Consider the following 20,322-nt stretch of genomic DNA (forward strand, 5'->3'; position numbering starts at 1 on the left):
CGGACTACGGGCAGTAAGGGATGAACGTCGTCAGTGACGTCGTTCTCTCAGTCGCAGCCGATTGTGTGTGTTACCGCATAATTCAGAAATACTTTAATGAATCCTCTAGATTAACCCAGTGATAAACACGGGCCGCACGTTTCAGCTTCGCTGGTTAACCATCTTCAGGGAGTGGAAGAGCAGATGATATTTTTGTGTGTGTGTGTGTGTGGCTTGTGTGTTCAAAGACTGACTTCACCTTTCTTTTTGTTGCGCTTCTTTGGCGTGGCGAGAAGCCTCGGTGGGGATGAAGATCATCCTAATCATACACTTTGGCCAAATGTTCAGGCTTCTGAGCCTAAACTGCGCGAAACGTTAAGACGGCAGGAAAAAACACAGCTTCCGCGCTTCGCTCTATGCGTTTCTTTCTTTCGTGCAGTTTACCCTTATTACAGTATGAACCAACTGGCCCGATAAATCTTATTGCTGTAGGTGGATACCGCTTTCTCATGGTATCACTAATTCGGACAAGGGAGAACGCCAGCGAGCGTGAAACACGCGCAAACTGCCCGTCCGCACGGGCTGAAGGCTGCGGCGAGGCGTCTGCAGTGGAGCCCGATGGAACGGCGCTGCCATCTGGCGGCTGTCACAGAAGTGGCGACACCGGCTGTAAGCGCGCGGGCGGAGAGTTTTACAACTGAACCTAGTCTAGTAACGTTGGTTGTTTCGGCAAAAAGATTTTTGAACCACGCATACCCAGGCCCTCCATGTGCTGCAAGAAAGTTACTGAACTGATTAAATTTCGCAAGCTAAAATACGTAGAAAAATCGTAAAGTACGACTTACACACAACCTACAGACATGATAGTGTCGGATTGTAATTTGAATATATGACAAACATAATTCTGCTACGTGAAAACTCAAACAAACCCCTTTTCCAGCATTTCTACTATTCATAAACCAGCCACGGCATTCGCCATTTGTGCGTGCCGGTGTGCAAATATCTTGTGAGGCCACGGAGCAGCACGCCCGGTTCCTTGCAACACCTCCAGATGGCGCTTGCCGCCACTGCATCACAGTGGAAGCAAGCGCCATCTATAGCAAGAGCTTGATGGCGCAACCTGCTGCCCCGTTCTAAAGGGGACGCTCATAACATCCATCCATCCACCCGCAGCCCACGGAAGAGGCCGCATTTCTACCAGAAATCTTGCCTTTGTGCATAGCGTTCGTCGCCAACGTTTATCGGTAAACATTACAATTACATATGCTACAGTTGGCAGGAAGCATGAAAAGCAGTCAGGGATCTTTGGATGCTATTGGCATTCCACTTTTAAGGTGAAGCTTAGTATCCTCGAAATTTTTATTCCTGGACATTTGACAAAGGGAGTGAGGGGGGAATAAAAACAAGAAAATCTGCTCATCTGCTGTATATACAGTAGTAAAAACATGCCTATAATAGTAAAAGGAAATGTGATAGCGACTACAGCAATGCAGTTGAAGTGCTTGGCAACGGTGCATTGCAAGCTGCTGTGACCACATCGCAATTCTCATTTGCAATGCCCTGGTCCACATTTCTTTGTTGCCATAACAATTAGCATTACATTTGACTGATTTCGCATGATGGTTGTTGTTAAGGTTATAAATGGTGCTGTGATGTCATGCAGCTGTTGCATTAAAATGCTATAATTTTCACAGGAAAAGATTAAGGATAACGGTAAGTGCGGCCAGTGTGTTGGAGAATGGATCATCAATGAAATTACCTGGGAAAGCTCTTGTTGGCTGACACATCCACCTTCTTAACTTCCTCTGGCGCATCCTTTTTGGATGACAACCAGCTATAATGGAGATCAGGCTCAGAGCTGAGGTTCCTCTGCAGATTGCTGATCTCTGCCTGCAATTTAACACAACTGAAATGAGCAAAACATCCTTGCACACAAGTGGGCATAACATAATCAGTCTTGAGGCCCCTCCATCTGTGCATAACTTTTGCAAAACAATGCCTAAACTAAGAGCATGCCAAACTGTGGTGAATGTGTCTGCAAGCTTTTTCAAGGCAATCAAAGAAGAGTTATCATTTGAATGCTTACCGACAGGTCACTCCTGTACTTTTCAAACAGAAAGTCCTGTTGCCCATTGTGCTCCAAACGTTTCGGACGTGTTTCTTCAGGCTCGAGCCTCTCAGGTTGCGCCTGTACACAAATCCAAGAAGAAAATGAACAGGAGGCATAGCACAAAAAAAGTGTTGGTCTAACTGACATAAACACAGCCACACAGTGCAGGCCGGTGTGGAAGACAATGACTAATTTGCATAAGAGGGCATTGATTGCCCTTGTTCTTTCAATCAAATAAAAAAAAATTACGGTGTTTTACGTGCCAAAACCACTTTCTGATTATGAGGCACGCCGTAGTGAAGGACTCCGGAAATTTTGACCACTTGGGGTTCTTTAACGTGCACCTACCAATCAAATCAAGAAAACACACAAGAGAACAAGTGAGATCATTGATAGGCGCGTTATTTATGGCATCTTTAGCTAAGCATTTTCAATTAGAGCAGAGGGTTTCGACGCAGCCCCATGTTCGGCTGGTTGAGGAAAAGTGCAACCAATGTGATCGGCTAGTTCCATCCAGGTGATTGGCTCCAATCTAGAGTGCTCAGAGGTGTTCCAACAATTCCGTTAGACAGACTGAGATCTGGCCAAGCTATGGTCACATGACGTCTGCTTCTGCAGAAGTTACTGTGATTGCATCACAACATGACAGCGCCCAGGCAGTTCAGTTCAATCCAAATTTGTGCATGCTACTTGCTCTCAGCTGGGACACCAAGAAATAAAGTGGTAAAATCAGCCTTCACTTACTTTCATATAAAGCTGAGGACGAAGTATTAGAGATGGTTTGTTGTTATCTAAATCAGCTGTATGTATTAAAACTACTAGCCTATGATTCCCCTCAACTGAAAATGTGTTTTGCTTTCTATTTACTGTGTAGACTTTTATAAGGGACTTTTTTTTTCATAATTCTGACGGGGTGTGGCCTTTACACTGGACTGAACCTTTGGGTCAAAATGGCACCGTTGCAGCCGGCGACTTGTGCACCCCCTGGATCTTCGCACGTACCATTGCATCAGAGGTCAATGCGCACCTCTCGCCATCTAGTAGCGACATGTGGAAGTATGCAGTGCGCAAAAATTCACCAACGTGCCCGTGCGTGTCGCATCGGGGCACCAAATGCGATTGCTTCTCCACCAAAACTTTTTTCCCCCAGATTTTTGGGCTGCCAAGTTGGGGGTGTGTGCACTTGCGCGGGTGCGGCCCTGACACGAGTCTACGGTACCACGTGGCACCAAAGCACTTAGCAGTGGTCATGCATTGGTGACATGGAATGGTCTAAAACTGTAATCCTTCACTGCTTCATTAATTCACTTCTACAATTCAGCACACTATGCAGTGCTGAAATGATCTTGTTGCATGTCTATCATGGTTAAGTGGAGAGGCTGTGCACGCACATTACACTGACACATCCCACAAAGCTAGAACGATCTAATAGTCTGTGTTCTTTGTCTGTGCATTGAGTATCAGTTTACTGTGAAACGTCAAGATGCACAAACAACGGCGCTGCAATTGTGCATATTGTGGAACTTGCTCAAGTCTCAATTTTAATACTTCTTGCATCGTGGCATTGCCCTGAAACACTGAAGTGTGTTCAGCTCAAATGCTTTGCCTCCAGCTGGACCAAGAGGGGCTGAGGATTTGGCTGCTCTAAGGTAGAGGACTAGCAGTGCGAATGGCCAAAGATACCATAGCGAGCGTTACAGGGTGAGGTCTGACGTCACAGTTATAGTGCAACTATGGTTTCAGTACCAATTCTGATGTTCCACTTCACAACAGCGCTTGCTGACACGTCTGCAGTTAACACCTCAGCAATCCAACTGTTCACTGACAACTTCGCAACTCATGCCACTATGTGCACAATGTGAAGTCATGCAGAAATACAACTGCTTTATGTGCATGCTCATGCATGTATTAGTACAGCTATAATTGGAATAAACTTACCATAAAGCCCAAGGTTGACTTGAGCAGCTCTTCTCGTGCCATCTGCTGCCTGATCTGTTGCATTTCTAGGAAGCAACAAAAGCAGCAAGTTTTGACAGTTAAGCGTTGGCTAAAGAAATGTGAGACACGACAGGACGAGAGAGTATGTTAAAGTTGTTGCTTTTCTCATTCACGCTGCATACTATGTTACCATGCCACAACTTCAAGTGAGTGAGAAAACATTCACGAGAGGGCAAAACAAAACAGACAATTAATTGAACACTGCAACAAAATATAATCAGGTGCAAGAAAGTTGAATGAGTCCAATATTAACAGAAAGCACACAGTCAGATTACCGCACGCTGACAAGCATTCGCTCCCCGCTGCTGGCGCTTTTCCTGATAGCGTCGTCCCAGTGCAGGCAGAGCGCACGCGAAAGCGTGGCTGGCCTTGCTAATTCATACTGCTGATGTGAAGATATCGTGGACATATGTGGCATGAAACAGTATCACCCAATTTATCAAAACGAATTGCTCTCTCATTCAAGTTTGCTTTTTTTATTGCCTGATAATTTGGAAAATTCTGCGGCCCCGTTACGTGTAAGAAAAATCGATCAGCGACTGTCCTTATTTCCATAAAAGGCAGAATTTCAACAAAACGAAATTTCGATATAACAAAGCAAATTGCCGTTTTACCGACTTCGTTATATCGAGGTTTAACTGTATATGATGACGATGATAATTTTTATTTGCATCCCATTTGAAGCCGGGCAGCAACAGTGTCACGTAGCTTGCTTTGTCTAATCGGGATTTATTATGTCTATCTGAGCCTAGCATATTGCCTATTTCTCCTTCACGTTTTCTTTCTTCATTAAAACATCTACCTCAATATTGTACAGCCAACTATGGCTGTAACAGCTCTGGTTCTGTCGGTCTCTTCCTTGACTTTTTCCCCCAATACTCTAAAACATCTCTTGCATATCTCAACTGTCTGACCAGCTAATATTTCCATCTGCTTTTAATCCCAACACGTTTAGAAGGTGGGCGTTGCCTACAAGTCTTATTGGGTGAATATCGTGGCATTCCATTACCATGTGCCGAGTCGTTTCCAGACTTCTGCTGCAACAGACGAGTGCCTGAACCTGCTGCAAATATTTGCTCCAATATGTTGTACACGTGTGCACAAAGTACCACCTTCAGACCACCTGAAGGCAGTTACTAGCACTAAGCACAATCTGTGCTTAGGCATTGCTCTTGCAAATACCTTCTTTGCCAGTGCTTTGATACCTTAATAACCACAGAGCTTTCCTTGTGGAATTACATCCACATGTGCTTCCTCAAGATATGCTATACACCAGAACTGTTCTAGGGACCTGCCATGTAACTTTTACTGCTGGTTCCTCAAAGATAAAAATCTCAACTTCATGAAAGCAACAGTTTAATAAAGTTTTCAGTCACGAGTATGGCTTCATTAAATCATGGCTCAGCTGTATTCCTAAAGTTAACCAAGTACGCTATAACAATGATCTTCCTATATCTTTTGATAACCGCCTGATGTTGTAACAGTCATTTGAGTCATTTGAATTGACTACAATCAAGACTTCTATGTATCTACTTTCAATCACGATAAACTTTGATCCCCAGAATAAATGACCAGCATCCAATGACATCACATAAGATGGGGTTCTTAGAAGATTGGTGTTGTTCAGCCCCTTACCAGATTTGAGGTCGCTAATGTCCAAATCGATTCGGTAGTGGCGGTCAGATTCAATCTTCAGAGATAAGAGGTCAATCTGAAACATCAAGGTAAACCACTAAGTACAACATAAATGAATATGGCAGCCGCGACACGCCCAGATGTAGTGAATTGACACATATAGAAGCGCTGCCAAATTAATCAACGGAGGCACACATACCTTTCTTTGAAGCTCTGACACATGGCGGTCAATCTGGTGATGACTCGTGAAGCCATCTCGATCAAAAGCATGGTTCAGACTCTGCAGAACAAGCAACGATTTGCCCATTTAATCCAGCAAAGCTCAGTCGAAGGAAGTGAATGTAAATTTCAAACCAGTAATTTGATTTGCTCACCTTAAGCTTTTCCTTTATGCCTTTAAGCTCAGACTTATACTTAAGCAGTGCCCGCTTGCTCCTGCATAGGAATAAAAGACACTAAATTCATGGACACAAAAATGTAAGCTTTAAAGTGTTGCATGATTTCAAGAAGCAAAGCTAAAACAATGCAGTGTTTCTATGCTGGACCATCAGCCACCTTGGTTGCTTCGTAAAACTGCAGGCAATCTGTAAACACATTTTCGTTTACCTCTCTACCTGTGACAATGCTTAAACAGTTTCCCTTCTTGTTTACGAGCAGTTGTGATAGTTATGGGTGTATGCTAGTGGTTTGTTGATTTCCCTTTTATGACTTTTGCTTGCTGAAAAGCCTTTTTGATATGACACAGGCGCTGATCATTTGTATTTTTCAGTTATCACAACCTGTTTATGAATTAAAATAAATTAATAATCCGAAATTAAGGACGTTACAAATGTCTACAAGAAAAACGCAATTTTTTCAACATGTAGGGCCCTTGAACTTTTTTTTTTGTTCCATGATAAAACGGCTTCAAACAAAACACGCACATAACCTCACCTTTTGTGATGGCATTCTAATACGTAGTGTGCATTTTATTTGAGGGAAAACATGCGGCATATTTTTCTGATGATGAGCTTTCACTGGCACCATGAGCAGTTGTCACTTGCATGTTTTCTATCTCGTTATGTTCCTCCAATAAATCAGTTCATACTGTATGTACTCACATAATGATCGCACTTTTTTGTAAAAAAAATTGCCGCAAATTCAGGGGTGCGACCATTACGCGGGTTAAATTTCCTGCGAAAAGAACAACATATTTTTTCATCCTGCAGTTGCTGTGGGATGACAACAGGTCAACAAACAGGTGGCTGCCGCTGTAAGAGTGTGAGACACGAAAACAAAAATGGCAGCCAGCGGAGCAAGCCGAACACGCCAAACGATATTTTTTTTCTTTTCACAGTTTCTTCCGTATCAGTAATGAATATTATCGTTAATATTGGCAAGTCTGCGGCAATAGCATAGCCATGTCCACTTTGAGGGGACAGAAACAGAGATGGGTGTGCTTAGCTGCCAGTGACATAGAAACATATGGCGGATATGCAGTGGAAACTGCGGCATTTGTCTTCATTACCATCCTAATACGGCACATTTCTGCTAAGAGTGGGTGAATATCTTAGCTGTGTTACAAGTGTCGGCGTTTGAATAGGGTACACTACTAATGTATCAGTGTAAACGTGGCTACTATCATCGTCGCTCGCGATTTGTTGGGTGCCCACGAATGCAGACGAGAACAACCGAAAGGTACATTTTTTTGTTGTTGTTGTTGTTGACCACAACCACTATAAAGCCTACAAATAATAAAGCCAAGGCACGTTTGGTTGTAGCTTTTTTTTTTCTTTCCTGGAAGTGTGGAATGAAAGGAATAAAATGGGGCATCAGCTTAAAGAATGTTTGGTGCATGCAGACCGCTTGGTATGAAGGGTCATTCACGTAGCATTCGTCAGCATTCGACAGATGGTAAGCGCGATCATCATTAGCTACACTTGGCACACGACGTATCGCTGCGGCAATTTCGGGGTGCAATCATTACACGAGTGCGATCATTATGCAAGTATACACGGTAATCAGCCACTTGCGTTAGTCTCTTCTTGTTCCGTGTCATAATTTTCGTCTTGCTTTTTTCCTCATGAAAAAAGAAATATATATATATATATCTGCTTCCCACAGTCAACATAATAACTTTGTCTTCTTAGCACAACAAACTGATCAAAACATGATTCAGTGGATACTGAACACGACAAATGCCTCCAATACCCTGCATATGAATAGAAGTTCTGCAGGTTAAAAAAAAAATACCTTGAACTGGTGGCCAAAAACATTGTTCCAAGGCACAGTTGGAACCCAAAGTTCATGGAGTGTTGGGTATGACAAAAAGCTAAATATATTTTTACAGTCTGGTGTTCGGATTATATAGGCAAACAATATAGTGTTGCACAATTTTATTGGCTACAGTTGCCAACTGAAATGAAATTCAACGTTTTCATAAATCTCGCAATCTGTAAACTTTTGACGCCAACTGTACCATTACAAACCCACCTGTATCTTTCCTTTGCCAGCTTTGCATCTCCTAATAAGCATTCCTTGGTGAGACTTGTGGGGTTGGCAGACTGCTCCTCAACCTGGGCCTGTCAATGAACGTCCACTTAAAACAGGTCACATATCACTTCGTACCACTGACACTTATTTTCCCGACAAACACCTTATGGTAATGTTTTTGGTTGAATGTTATATTTAATATAGACAGAAAAAGAAAGGGGGATGGTGATTCTGCTGTTTTGTATGACAAGACAGTCTAACTGCATTAGAATGAGAAGATGCAAATGAGAATAGTAAAGCTAGATGAGTGTGTGTAAGATAAGGAGCACCATAGTGCGCTTGATTACAATTTTGATGTACGATACACCATTTGTTGTACTGGAACATGAACTGCTCCCTAACATGAAATCCATGAGAAGACATGACATGACAAGAACTTTATTTGAGTCCTGAGGGACTGAGATCTTGGGGAGCCTGAACCGAAGGCTCCCGAATATCAAGTCGGTGGCTCTGCCTACGATGGGACCAGGAGATCAAGTCCCGCCGCAATGTTGTGGGCCCTCTGGACAGCCTGGAGTTGAATGTGGAGATTGCTGCTCTTGAGAGATTCCTGCCATTGTTCTTGCGTGATGGGTGGAGAGGCGTTAAGGGCTGGGCAGAGCCAAAGCATGTGGCCAAAAGAGCATGAGTCATGACCACATTTGGGGCACGACTGTGTTCAGGATCTATCTTGTTAAGGGATCAAGGAGTGGGATACGAACGGGTTTGCAGGAGTCTGAGTGTGGTAGCCTGAAGTTTGTTCAATTTGGGGTGATGGGGTGGAAATGTCCTCCTGCCTAGTCGATAATGGGAAACAATTTCGTGAAAAGTACACAATGCATCTTTGTGGATGTTGACGTCGTTCCAAGCCTGGCTACCCGCGACAGCACGGTGCGTGAAATCACACGCTCTCCGGTGGGCCTGCTCGTTAGGATTACATCCAAGCGGGTTAATTGAGCTATCTAGATGGGCTGGGAACCACGAGATTTGGTATCCTCCTTCGCTGCTCTCCCTAGTCCTTTGAAGTGCTTTAATTACAATACTGTTCGCCTGTTCAGATATGATAGCGGACGAGAAGGATCTAACCGCCGTGCGCGAGTTCGAGAAGATGGTAGCAGAAGCTTTTGAGCTGTGAAAAGCCAGAGCGATCGCCGCTTCCTCCGCCACATGGGCAAACTTTGTATAAACAGAGGCTGCATTGACCAGGTTGCCCCCCACGTCTACCACCAAGACAGCGAACTTATCCCCACTGTCATATCTGGCAGCATCGAAAAAGAGGGCATCTAGCTTCTGCTGATTGATCTTTTTAAGGATGGACTTGGCTCTCGCGAATCCTCTACCCTCGTTATGCACTGGGTGGATGTTTCGCGGGACGGGGTCAACCATGATGCGACTTCTGGTTTCCCGGGTCAAACTAACTTTGGTCGCTGGTTCATGTCTGGGTTGGATTCCCGCTTCTAAAATCTTTATCCCTGGCTTAGTGGATGAAAGTCTCATTATCTGAGCCGCTGTGTGAGCTTCTATTAGCTCATTGATGGTGTTATGGAGTCCTAGCTCCAGCAGCTTCCCAGTGCTTGTGGACTGCGGAAAGCTGAGCACGCGCTTGAGGCCGGTTCTGATTAGGGAGTCGAGCTTGGCTTTTTCCGCTTTACCCCAATTAAGGTACGGCACGATGTAGATGACATAACTCAGGAAGAAGGCCCGATAAGCTCTGAGCAAATTGTCCTCTTTGAGACCGCCTCCTCGATTTGAGAAACGGGCTACAAATCTTAGGACATTATTAGCATGTCCAGTGAGCCCGTTGAGGGCCGTCGAGTTACAGCCCTTGGCATCAACGAGGAGACCTAGAATTTTGACCGAGTCCTTCCTCGGTATGGGATGCCCATTTTTAGCTCGAATTTCTATCGGCAGAGTTTCCAGAGGTGCAAGATTTCTGACCCCCTGTCTGGACTGGCGGTATAACAGTAACTCTGATTTAGCAGGGGAGAGTTCAAGGCCCGTGTTTGAAAGAAAATCTTCGGTAGCCTCCAACGCGCTTTATAACGAGTGTTCGAGCATGGCTAGCGATCTGCCTGGTGCCCAGATCGTGATATCGTCCGCATAAATGGCGTGATCTACGTTCGGGATAGCAGCGAGGCGAGTGGAGAGTTTGTGCATGGCTATATTAAATAAGAGTGAGGAGAGGACCGAGCCCTGCGGGGTGCTGCAGGTGCCTAGTTCGTAGGGTCCTCCCGTGACCATGCCTAGTCGGAAGTGTGCCTTGCAATCCACGAGGAAAGATCTGGTGTAATCATGAAACCGCTGGTCCAAGTTGAGAGACGAAATCTCCATCAGGATGTGTTTATGCGCGACCCTGTCGAGGACCTTGGAGAGGTCCAGTGCGAGGTTCCCTCTCACGTTGCGAGTAGGGTTATCAAAGATTGCTTTCTTAAGCAAAAGCATAGCGTCCTGTGTGGACAACGCTTGTCTAAAGCCGATTAGGTTGTGTCTGAAAAGCTCCTTGTTTTCAATATGTTCAGTGATCCTGTTATGTATCGCGTGCTCCGCAACTTTGGCGATGCATGATGTAAGGGAAATAGGCCGCAGATTATTTATATGTGGGGGTTTTCCTGGTTTGGGTATGAGTACCACTTTTGCGGTACGCCAGTCTATCGGGACCTGTCCACTTTTCCATACCTCATTTATTTTGGCCGTGACTATTTCGATTGCCCTATCGTCTAGGTTCCTGAGGAGTTTATTCATGATTCCATCAGGTCCTGGTGCTGATCTGCCATTTAGATTGAAAAGAACGTGTCTGATCTCTGACACGGTGAAAGGTTCGTCTAGATCAGGTGCGGAGAATCCCATGTAGTTCACACGCTCTACCGGGCGATCTGCGTCTTTGGCGAGGGGGAGATAAGTACGTGCTAAGTTGTTGGCTAATTCCTTGTCGGTGCGACCGATTGTGGTTTGTTTCTTAACGAGCCTATCCGTTGCAAGGCTAAGGGTGTCCTTAGACTGTTTATCGTTGAGGAGACTTTTCAGTAAGCTCCGTTTGCTACCTCTTCGCATGCGCCCGTCCGTTTCGGTACACGTCTCATCCCATTGCTGCCGAGTGAGCTGGGCCGAATAGGTTTCAATCTCCTTGTTAAGAAGCACGATTTTCGACCTGAGTCTACGATTAAGCTTTTGCGTTTTCCACCTGGCTGAGAGGGCATGTTTGGTCTCCAGAAGGTGAGCAAGTCTCGAGTCCATGAGCAAGAGCCCTCCATATCTTCCATTTGTGCTTCAGTTGTAATGTTCATCTTCCATCTATCAATGATCGAAACAAATTGAAAGGCCAAGATTGTGGCAAGACCCATGAAACTGTCCAGAAGCAAGGTGTCCAGCAAGAATTCTGGCATTCTAGTGTCTAATTTCATTTTGTCACCACATTATCTCATTACATCATTCCACATAGCTTTACTTTTCACTTTGTTCCTTTTCTTCTTTAACTACGCTTACCTCTGTTTAGTAGATTCACTTCAACCTATAGGTTTGTTTTACAGACACTGTCAACCACACATCAGTGATACACCCCTACCAGACCCAAACTAAGAAGAAGTCAGCTGATGTAAAAGCCAGTCTTGTCACGTTGTCAAATGTCCGAGATCACCAGTGATTTTTGAAGCCAAATCGAGCCCGAATAGAACAATAATTACACTGGATTGAACACAAATAATGATGAAACCAAGTTGAATATGAATAGAAAATGATGGCAATCAGCCCAATACAAGCTGAACTATAATTGCACCGACTTGCATCAGACAGATTCCGAATACATGTAACAACCAAGTATGATTTAGAACATTTCAAGTTTTATGATTTCACAAGGGTGGTTTTACATTCCTGGTCCAGTGACTTGCAATTTGAATTTCACAATGATGTTTTGTTTCAAGTTCATTCATCAACCATCCCAATGTCAGTGCAAATTATTTGAAAATTAGTCAAAAAGAAACTATTATTTGTGATTTCGAACAGCAGTTATTCAATTCAAGGCTGAAGCTAACTGCAGTCTAAGTTGCTTGCATTAACCTAACCCTCCCTATGCTCTTTTTATCCACTGCAGCATGCACTATGTGCCCCTTCTCAACTTATGGAATGGCCGTCAATATTACGCACACGCTTACCATGCTGCAGACCCGGGTTCGCTTCCTCAGAGGGGCTAGATATGCAATCATCATATTGAGGCCAAATGGACAGACCAAAGTGGGGTAAGGTAGCCAAAGAAATGCTCTCACGTTTAAAGTCTTTTAGTTATGGCACACCCAGAACATCAAGAATTCAGGCAAGTGCTCTTCTACTCACGGTGTAAGTAGGTCTTGTGGCTTCATTCCGGAGACTCTCACGCCTGCACACCTCGTTCTTGAGGTCGGTCAGTGTTGTGGCCAGGTTGTTAAGTACAGCTGTGATGTCAGCGTCTGGCTGGTTCTCGCCGAGGTCTGCCGAGATGCGCCGCAAGCAACCGGCACGATCTTTCCTTCGCAGGGAAGCTGTCTGCTCCAGCATACCATCAAGCCGGTGCAGCACCTCCTGCCACTGAGTCGAGCTTGGCACATTGCTGGGATCACCCATGCGGTTGAGCAGGTCTTCGTGTTGCTGTTGCATGGTTACCTGGGAGCAGGAAAATAAAACATTGCTGCAATCATTGCTTAATCAACTTACAAATTCTTAAGGTGAAGCTTTTTGTTTGCCCCTTACTTTGCCATTGCTGGCTGCTGTCTTGTTGAGTATTTGAGTATACAACTTGGGCTGCTAGGTATATGCCTGAACATTCAACTTGGGCCACTGGGTATGTGCAGATGTGATACAAGTGATACAGAAGCCCTGAATGTATTTATATATGTGTCACACATCTCTGCGCATACACCTCTCAACACCATTCTTACCTCGACAAGCATCATGCACTGCCTTTGTTCTCATAACATAAACAGTGAACAGCTATAGACAACGAGGCTATTGTCATGTCATCTGCTACTGATGCAACATTATTAACTCAAACAAGATTCATAACCGTCAGATTACAATACTGGGCAGGATGCGCATGGATCTTTTTTCTCAAAGAAAAATACTTGAAAGGGAACTGAATGAGAAGCACTGAACCAGTTTGGAATGGTAAAGTATTCTTTCAAAACTCCATTTGAAACTTTTAAAGTACCTTTTCATTGGTCTGACACACATCTATTTTTATGCTGTAAAATACACTAAAGGCTCTAAGGTATATGGGTCACTTAGGCCTAATAAAAGCAAGGCGTCTACTTAATGCAGTGTTATTGACGAAAGAAAAAAGAATCCCATATATATACATATATACACACACACACACACACACACGCACACACACACACACGCACGCACGCACGCACGCACACACACACACACACACATTAGGAGTGTGCAAATATTCGAAAAGTTCGAGTAATATCGAATAAAATAGTTTAAGTATTCGTTTAAATATTCGGTTGGATACGAACATTCGAGTCAAATTGAATATATAGCAGCTGCGCGGGAACAAACACGGCTCTTACCATTTGTTTCTATCTTATTTGAGAATATTGCGGCGATTGTGTGCTGAATTTTGCGATTATATTGTATTACTAGCGAGATTTTCCCTGTAAAGCACACTAAACGGCTACATCATGCGGAAAGGCCAGCCTCTCAGTAGCGACGAGTACGGGTTTGTGAACAGCGAGGGTGCCCTTTTTTCTTTTCTTTCTTTTTTTTGCAGCGCCACCCTCAGCTCTGACCCTATTGATTGACAGCAAGTGCGATGAGTGGAGACTGGCACAGCTTAAAATGCATCGTATTTTATGAGCATTTGTTGCGGTATAATAAGGCACACGCTGGCGCAGGCAGCTAGTGGGAATTACTAAATTTTCTAAGTTAACATGAGCCAATAGAGAATGCTTTAATATAATGGCTTAGTAGTCAAGTCTATTAATATTGATAATGCAATTGCAATGCTCCAAAGTAACAAGTTAACCCCACTTGCTAAATAATGCATGTGTGTATCATTATTCAATATTCAAAGATAAGTATTTGTATATGATATGTATTAGAAAATTTTGATATTAGCACACCACTAATATATATTATTCACACACATATGGACCATAAAAAATTAGTAAATGTGTTACTTTTTCAGTTCTAAGCACCTTTCATTTTCCAAATAATACTACCATGAAAAAAGAGTAATGTGAAACTTGCTGCGACTATAAGGGTGCAACCATCAAGTGATGATTGTACTTGAAGCCAATTAGATTATGCTAGCAAATAAGAAATCACATCCACACAAGAACCTGCACTAGGAGCAACAAAGGCAGGCTTGTGGTTCAGACTAGAAAGTTAATAAATAAGCTACCCTTTCTCAATATTTAATTAAGCGACATCTACATCAAAAGTGTCTGGGGACAAGAAGAATAAAGAAGTAATAATTATAATGAATAGATAAAATATGATCTTGCTCACATCAACAACAGTACACCCAGCTGCCATAAACTGTACATGTATTTACCTATGATAGGCTGAGAAGCGAAGGGTGTTAGCTACAGGTAGACAGTCACAAGATAAAGAGTGCACTTGCATAAGACCACTTACATTTAATCCGAAAGCATTACATGCCCTGTTAAGCGAAAATCTGCCGTAGTCGACAGCGTGACTGAATAATGGCACCAAAAATGCCCGTTCACGCGAAGAGTAAAAACATGTAAAAAAAAAAATGCTCAGATTAATGTCAAATTTCTCGGGGAGGTTCCTTTAAACAAAGTAAATTAATGACTCTGAAAGGAAAATTTGGTCAATTTGAGCTGGGTGGGAATTGAACCCGGGCCTCCGGGCTGCAAGACAAGCACGCTTACCCGACGCCACGGTGGCTCCACGGTTCTGGTTGACTAAAGATGTGCCTAGTGTGTGCCTCATTGTACACGTCCCGTCGCACAGCCATTTGGCTGACTAAAGGTGTGTCCTAGTGCACGCGCCATTGCGCAAGTGACAGCACAGCCAATGGGGAGAAGGAGGCACCACGTCATGAGTGTATAAAATGAGTGTGTAAAATAACAAGCATTACTATCCAACTGAACGCCACCGAGCAGTACCTTGAGTTATTAACCACTTGCGGACAAGCGAGTTGAGACACTTGGCACATAGTGATTTGGCCTTACTGAGGAGCGGCTAGAATGCAGGCGAGAGGTTGCGCAGATAAGAAACATGCGAGGGGAAAAAATTATTAAAAAATTCACCAGAGGGACTATTACGCTGTCGCATTCCCACACATAAGATGTCTCTTAAGTATTTCCACACATAAGCAGACACATAAGTGTCTCTGCCAAATTGTTTTTTATTAGAGAGAGGTAAAGAAAAAAAAAAACATGCAGATTTGACGCACATCTTAGAATCTATGTGACGAAGTTAATTAAATATAAAACTAAATGTGACCATGCCTTATGAATGTCTTTATTTACATCCTATGTAAGATAATTTCATGCCACATTTATGTTCTAAAGCTAGCGTTTAGTATTCTACCATTGTACGAAACAGGTAATAGAAAGCTACTCACTAATTACAGACCAATATCTTTAAACTCCATACTCAGGTAAAATGTTAGAGCGTATTATTTATAAACACATCATAGAATTCCCATAAAAAAACTTTATATGTGCATGTAAGTTGGCTGCTGTGCTATGAGACCAAGTTTCACTCCCCCCTCCCCCCCCATCATATATTTAGTTCTTATATTTTCTGTGTGAGTAACGTGGCAAGCCAAGAGCAGCCATGGCCAGCGATCATTGAGAGGGTTCGTAAGGACTTCACTTTAAAATATTGTTTTGCATATTATTCTCCAGGGGAATGGATGATGAATTCTTTCACGACTTATTATCAGATAATTATCTGATTGTGTATGTGTGACAAGGTGAAGAAAAATTAGACAGATAGAAAACAATGTACATGTACAATGTACATCCATGTACAGAAGTCTCTTTACCATAAAATACAAGACTTAATGGGCACTTATGTACAGTCAATGATAGCTTTTTTTTTTGTAATGCCTGATTTTTCCAACAAACCTGATAATTCGGATGGCTTCGTGGCACCGTCACATACTGCACGGAGCCAATATAAAGAAGTCTGAACCTTCGGACACAGAAACCCTATGCCATCTGACTGTTTAAGAAGTGTTGCCGTGACTGCAGGTCGGAAATGGCATTAATGGAAGCCATCAACACTGCCAGTTTGATTATGTCGCAGCCTCGAACCAGCACTCATGAACGCCGATCCGCTGGCAGCTGTAGTAGTTTCGTGCTGTCATTAGGCCTATCTGCTTTGACATTCGCAATCTGGCTTCCTGCTGTTCAGTGCAGTGTACTTCAATTAAAGGATTCACTGCTGCTGGCAATGGCGTTGACTCCGCTTTCGTCAGCCTCACTGATGGCATCTACGCGTGGAAACTACGACAAGCATAACGCCAGTTCCAAAAAAAAGTCGGCTTTACCGCATAACACCGGTGTTACGCGGTCGAGCATATGCAATCTATTGCAGTAAAGCATACATTGAGTGCAGAGGAGCCACAGTCACGGGACGCAAGATTGCGTTCCTTAGTTATACATGTATGCACCTGCCATCTCGTGTCATGGTACAAGTACCGAGACGACTAATAAGCGTACTGGCCGGTGCTTCAAGCTATTTCGGTTATGTCTATGGTTATTTGTGCCCTTGAGAGGCTAAAGGAATGAATTTGTTTTCTTGAAGTGATTGATTTTGCCGACATTCTTGCAGTCTCTAGGGAGCTCTATAATTTGGACGTTGGCTGCACTCATGCATGTTGCAATACACTTGTGGTCACCATAAGAGACCTTGCAATTAATTTGTGTTAATCATGTGGTACCATTATACCAGCCACATCGGTTGATTTTGACAACAATTGCGCCACATTATTTTGAGCGAGGAAACAGTCCACAACATTAGCATGTTTGAAAAGATCCCCTTACCTGCATAGATTTCAGCTCGGTTGAGACTGGCTGCACAATTTTCGAGACCTGTTCAATGCCTCTTTCGTGACACGACTCCAGCCTTGCAAACATGCCGCTCGTGTCCATCTGGATAAGTTCGTCCTTCAGGCTCTGCAGCTCTCGAAGCGCCGTGCTCTGGTTCAGCCTGATCTCGGCAAACCCATCAGACAAAGCAGAGCCGTTAAAGGCGTCTTCATCATCCCGGCGGCACTGCGCCACCGAATGACCGCTGCTGGAAGCGGCTAGAGCGTTTTGCCGGGACGGCCCCACTTTGTTCAGCAAATTTAGCATTTCCTGCTTTGTGGCGGCGTGGTACTCTGCGAATGCTTCCACGACTTTTTGGGTTGCATTTGCCACTTCCGACTGCGACGCCTTTTTGATCTCATCAGCATAGAAGTCGAGCCGATCCAACACGCGCCCGACGCCTTCTCTGATGTCGGATAGGTCCGGAGCGGCGGATGGCACTGCTGCAACGTGACCATTTGATGGCAAATATGACGAGTTCAATGCTTCGTGAGGCGCAGAGCCAGAGCTAACTTTGCTCGCCAACACTGCTTGTATCTCCTCCAGCGTGTCCGTCAACACCCTCTGGTTGGTTTCAAGGCGTTCGAGTGTGTCATTGATGCTGCCAAAATTCTGCGTCCATGTAGTCGTCGTGAGCTGGTTGTTGTCCTCTTCGAGCAACCTGTTTGCATTCCTGTCTGAACCCAAGTCGTATCCCTTCATGTGAAGGCTGTTGTCGATGCCGTGGAGAAGGTGGGAGGTCTGCTCTGCGCTCTCGGAGAGTCTCTGCAAGTCCTTCAAGGCCGACGTAGACAGGCTGAGTAACCTGGAGATTCCTTCCTCAGCACGCTCAATACTGTGCGCTGAGTCGGCCTTCAGATTTAGCGATGCAAGGACTTCATGCAGAGCCCCGAGCTTTTCTTGTATGGCAGCAAACTGAGAAAGGAAAATGCAATGCATCAACAATGCAGCCCATTGTATCTCTAAACAAAATTTTAAAAATTCTTTTCGCATTGTGCATTGTCTGCACATTTATAAAGCTCATTAGCACAGAGGCACTGGCTCCAATAATGAAATCCCACTTTATCATTTTCATTTATCAATTTGCATTGAGACAAAATGCAATGTGACCAATAAGCTAGCCAGAATACAGAATCAAAGTTCTGCCCGCTCACAGAAAAAGCTGAATCTAGCGGTGTCTGTCTATCATGGCTGATGAACGATGACCAAGCTTTGGACAGCACATAATAATAGGCATGCAAGGCATGTTTGTGCACACTTCATAGCTTGCTGACAGGTTTCTGCATTGCTTTTTGTTTCTGCTTTACCTGGCGGGAAAAAGCATAACAAGCACTTTCATGCAAGTGAGGCACATTGTGGCCATGCAATATGGGTATTTAGGTTTAGCTTTGCAGTCAGTAGACTAAATCAGCATCGGTCAATATGCCATCAGTAAAATTGGGAATATGGTTAAAAGGTAAACAAAAACCCGGGGCACTTCGCCAACCAAATAAAGATTTAAAAGAAAAGAAAACGTTTCGACTCCCACACGGGAGGCTTGTTCAAAAATAAACAAAGGTGTTCGAGCAGCTCGCTTAAATAGTCTTGAACACGTGACGTAGGCAGCGCGCATACAATGACGGCAGATTGCCATCGCTCCTGTTCAGAATGTGTGGGGTAGTCTGAATCGTGAGCGACTCGAGATAAAGGCGTCGAGATAGCCCTTTTTCCCTGGCAAGGACACGTGCCTAATTGTGCTGTTTCATACGCCTTTCAAAGTCACCAGTTTCGCCAATGTACACGTAGTCGCAATCCGCGCATTGGACAACGTATACAACACCTGGGAATTTCTCTTTTGGTAATTTGTCCTTAACACTGACGAGTGATTGTCGTAGTTTCTGGTTTGGAATGTGTGCCACTTGAACACTGTATGAACGCAGAATACGGCTTAGAGCTTCACATGTGGACGGGATATATGGTATTCCGGCGCGCTTTGGCTAGAGACAGCATGGCGTAACTGCGGATGTGCCATTTGTCGTTCGACAGCATTCAAGAAAGAACACGGGTAACCACAGGCTGATAGTTCTCGTCGTACCACCTTACGTTGGCTGCGTAGTCTTCTTGTCTCACGCAGATTTTCTCTGCGCATCGTAGAAGCATCGAAACCACTGCCCTTTTGTGAGAAGCAGGTTGCAAGGAGCCGAAATGCAAGTAGCGTCCTGTGTGAGTTTCAGAAAGCCAACCCACACAGGACGCTACTTGCATTTCGGCTCCTTGCAACCTGCTTCTCACAAAAGGGCAGTGGTTTCGACTGGGGGAAGGCACGTGTCCTTGCCAGGGAAAAAGGGCTATCTTGACTTAACCATGGTTCGCTATCTTGAGTCGCTCATTATTCAGACTACCCCAAACACTGAACAGGAGCGATGGCAATCTGCCGTCAGTGTATGTGTGCTGCCTACGTCACGTGTTCAAGACTATTTAAGCGAACTGCTCGAACACCTTTGTTTATTTTACCTGTGAACAAGGCTCCCGTGTGGGAGCCGAAACGTCTTCTTTTCTTTTAAATATTTATTTGGTCAGCGAAGTGCCCCGGGTTTTTGTTTACCTTTTAACCATGTTTTATCCCGACCAGACGGGCTTCCTTCAAACATTGAACTTCAAAATTGGGAACCCTTGCCTTGCACATCATGGGTAATTTGACAAGCCTGGGAGAATGAACAAGGCACACATGTGCCTGCTCATCTGCTGATACAGTCTACGCTCGTTACAACAGACCCGCGTACAAGACTTTCGATACAATGGACCACATTTCAGTCTTATTTTGTTCTACCTATTTTATTCATGCAACGAAGTTTGCTTTTAACGGACTGTGCTACAACAGACTATCGGCTACAGCAGACGAAATTAGCAGTAATTCTTTTCAAAATTGGGCATATATAACATACTTTTGCCATGTCATTACGGGCTGACAACTGACTTATGAGGATCAGATGGTGATTGTGGCTCAATATCACGTGCAAGAGAGAGGAAGGTGGTGCGGAAACGCGCCGTCTTTTTCTGTGC

General features: G+C 44.1%; 1 protein-coding gene and 1 long non-coding RNA gene across 9 annotated transcripts in view; one reads left to right on the forward strand and one right to left on the reverse strand.

Annotated features, from left to right (window-relative positions):
* The window catches only part of LOC139060031 (uncharacterized), a 47,344-nt gene extending 34,425 nt beyond the window's left edge, over nt 1–12,919 (forward strand). Inside the window, exon 3 of the long non-coding RNA XR_011514580.1 lies at nt 12,740–12,919. This is a non-coding gene — a long non-coding RNA (uncharacterized lncRNA). The remainder of the gene's footprint in view (nt 1–12,739) is intronic.
* LOC135920244 (ankycorbin-like) overlaps nt 1–20,322 on the reverse strand; it is a 70,798-nt gene that overhangs the window by 14,956 nt on the left and 35,520 nt on the right. For all 8 annotated transcript variants that reach the window (XR_011514579.1, XM_070538741.1, XM_070538743.1 and 5 more), the window contains 9 exons: nt 17,236–18,195; nt 12,560–12,865; nt 8,195–8,283; nt 6,097–6,157; nt 5,922–6,002; nt 5,723–5,798; nt 4,028–4,092; nt 2,066–2,167; nt 1,739–1,869 (listed from right to left, as the gene is read on the reverse strand). Coding sequence is in view for 7 of the 8 variants with exons in the window: in XM_070538741.1 (XP_070394842.1) it covers nt 1,739–1,869; nt 2,066–2,167; nt 4,028–4,092; nt 5,723–5,798; nt 5,922–6,002; nt 6,097–6,157; nt 8,195–8,283; nt 12,560–12,865; nt 17,236–18,195 (1,871 nt within the window). In the remaining variant the exon portion in view is untranslated. The remainder of the gene's footprint in view (nt 1–1,738; nt 1,870–2,065; nt 2,168–4,027; nt 4,093–5,722; nt 5,799–5,921; nt 6,003–6,096; nt 6,158–8,194; nt 8,284–12,559; nt 12,866–17,235; nt 18,196–20,322) is intronic.

This window comes from Dermacentor albipictus, chromosome 5 (genome assembly GCF_038994185.2).
Source record: "Dermacentor albipictus isolate Rhodes 1998 colony chromosome 5, USDA_Dalb.pri_finalv2, whole genome shotgun sequence".
Taxonomy (NCBI): Eukaryota; Metazoa; Arthropoda; class Arachnida; order Ixodida; family Ixodidae; genus Dermacentor; species Dermacentor albipictus.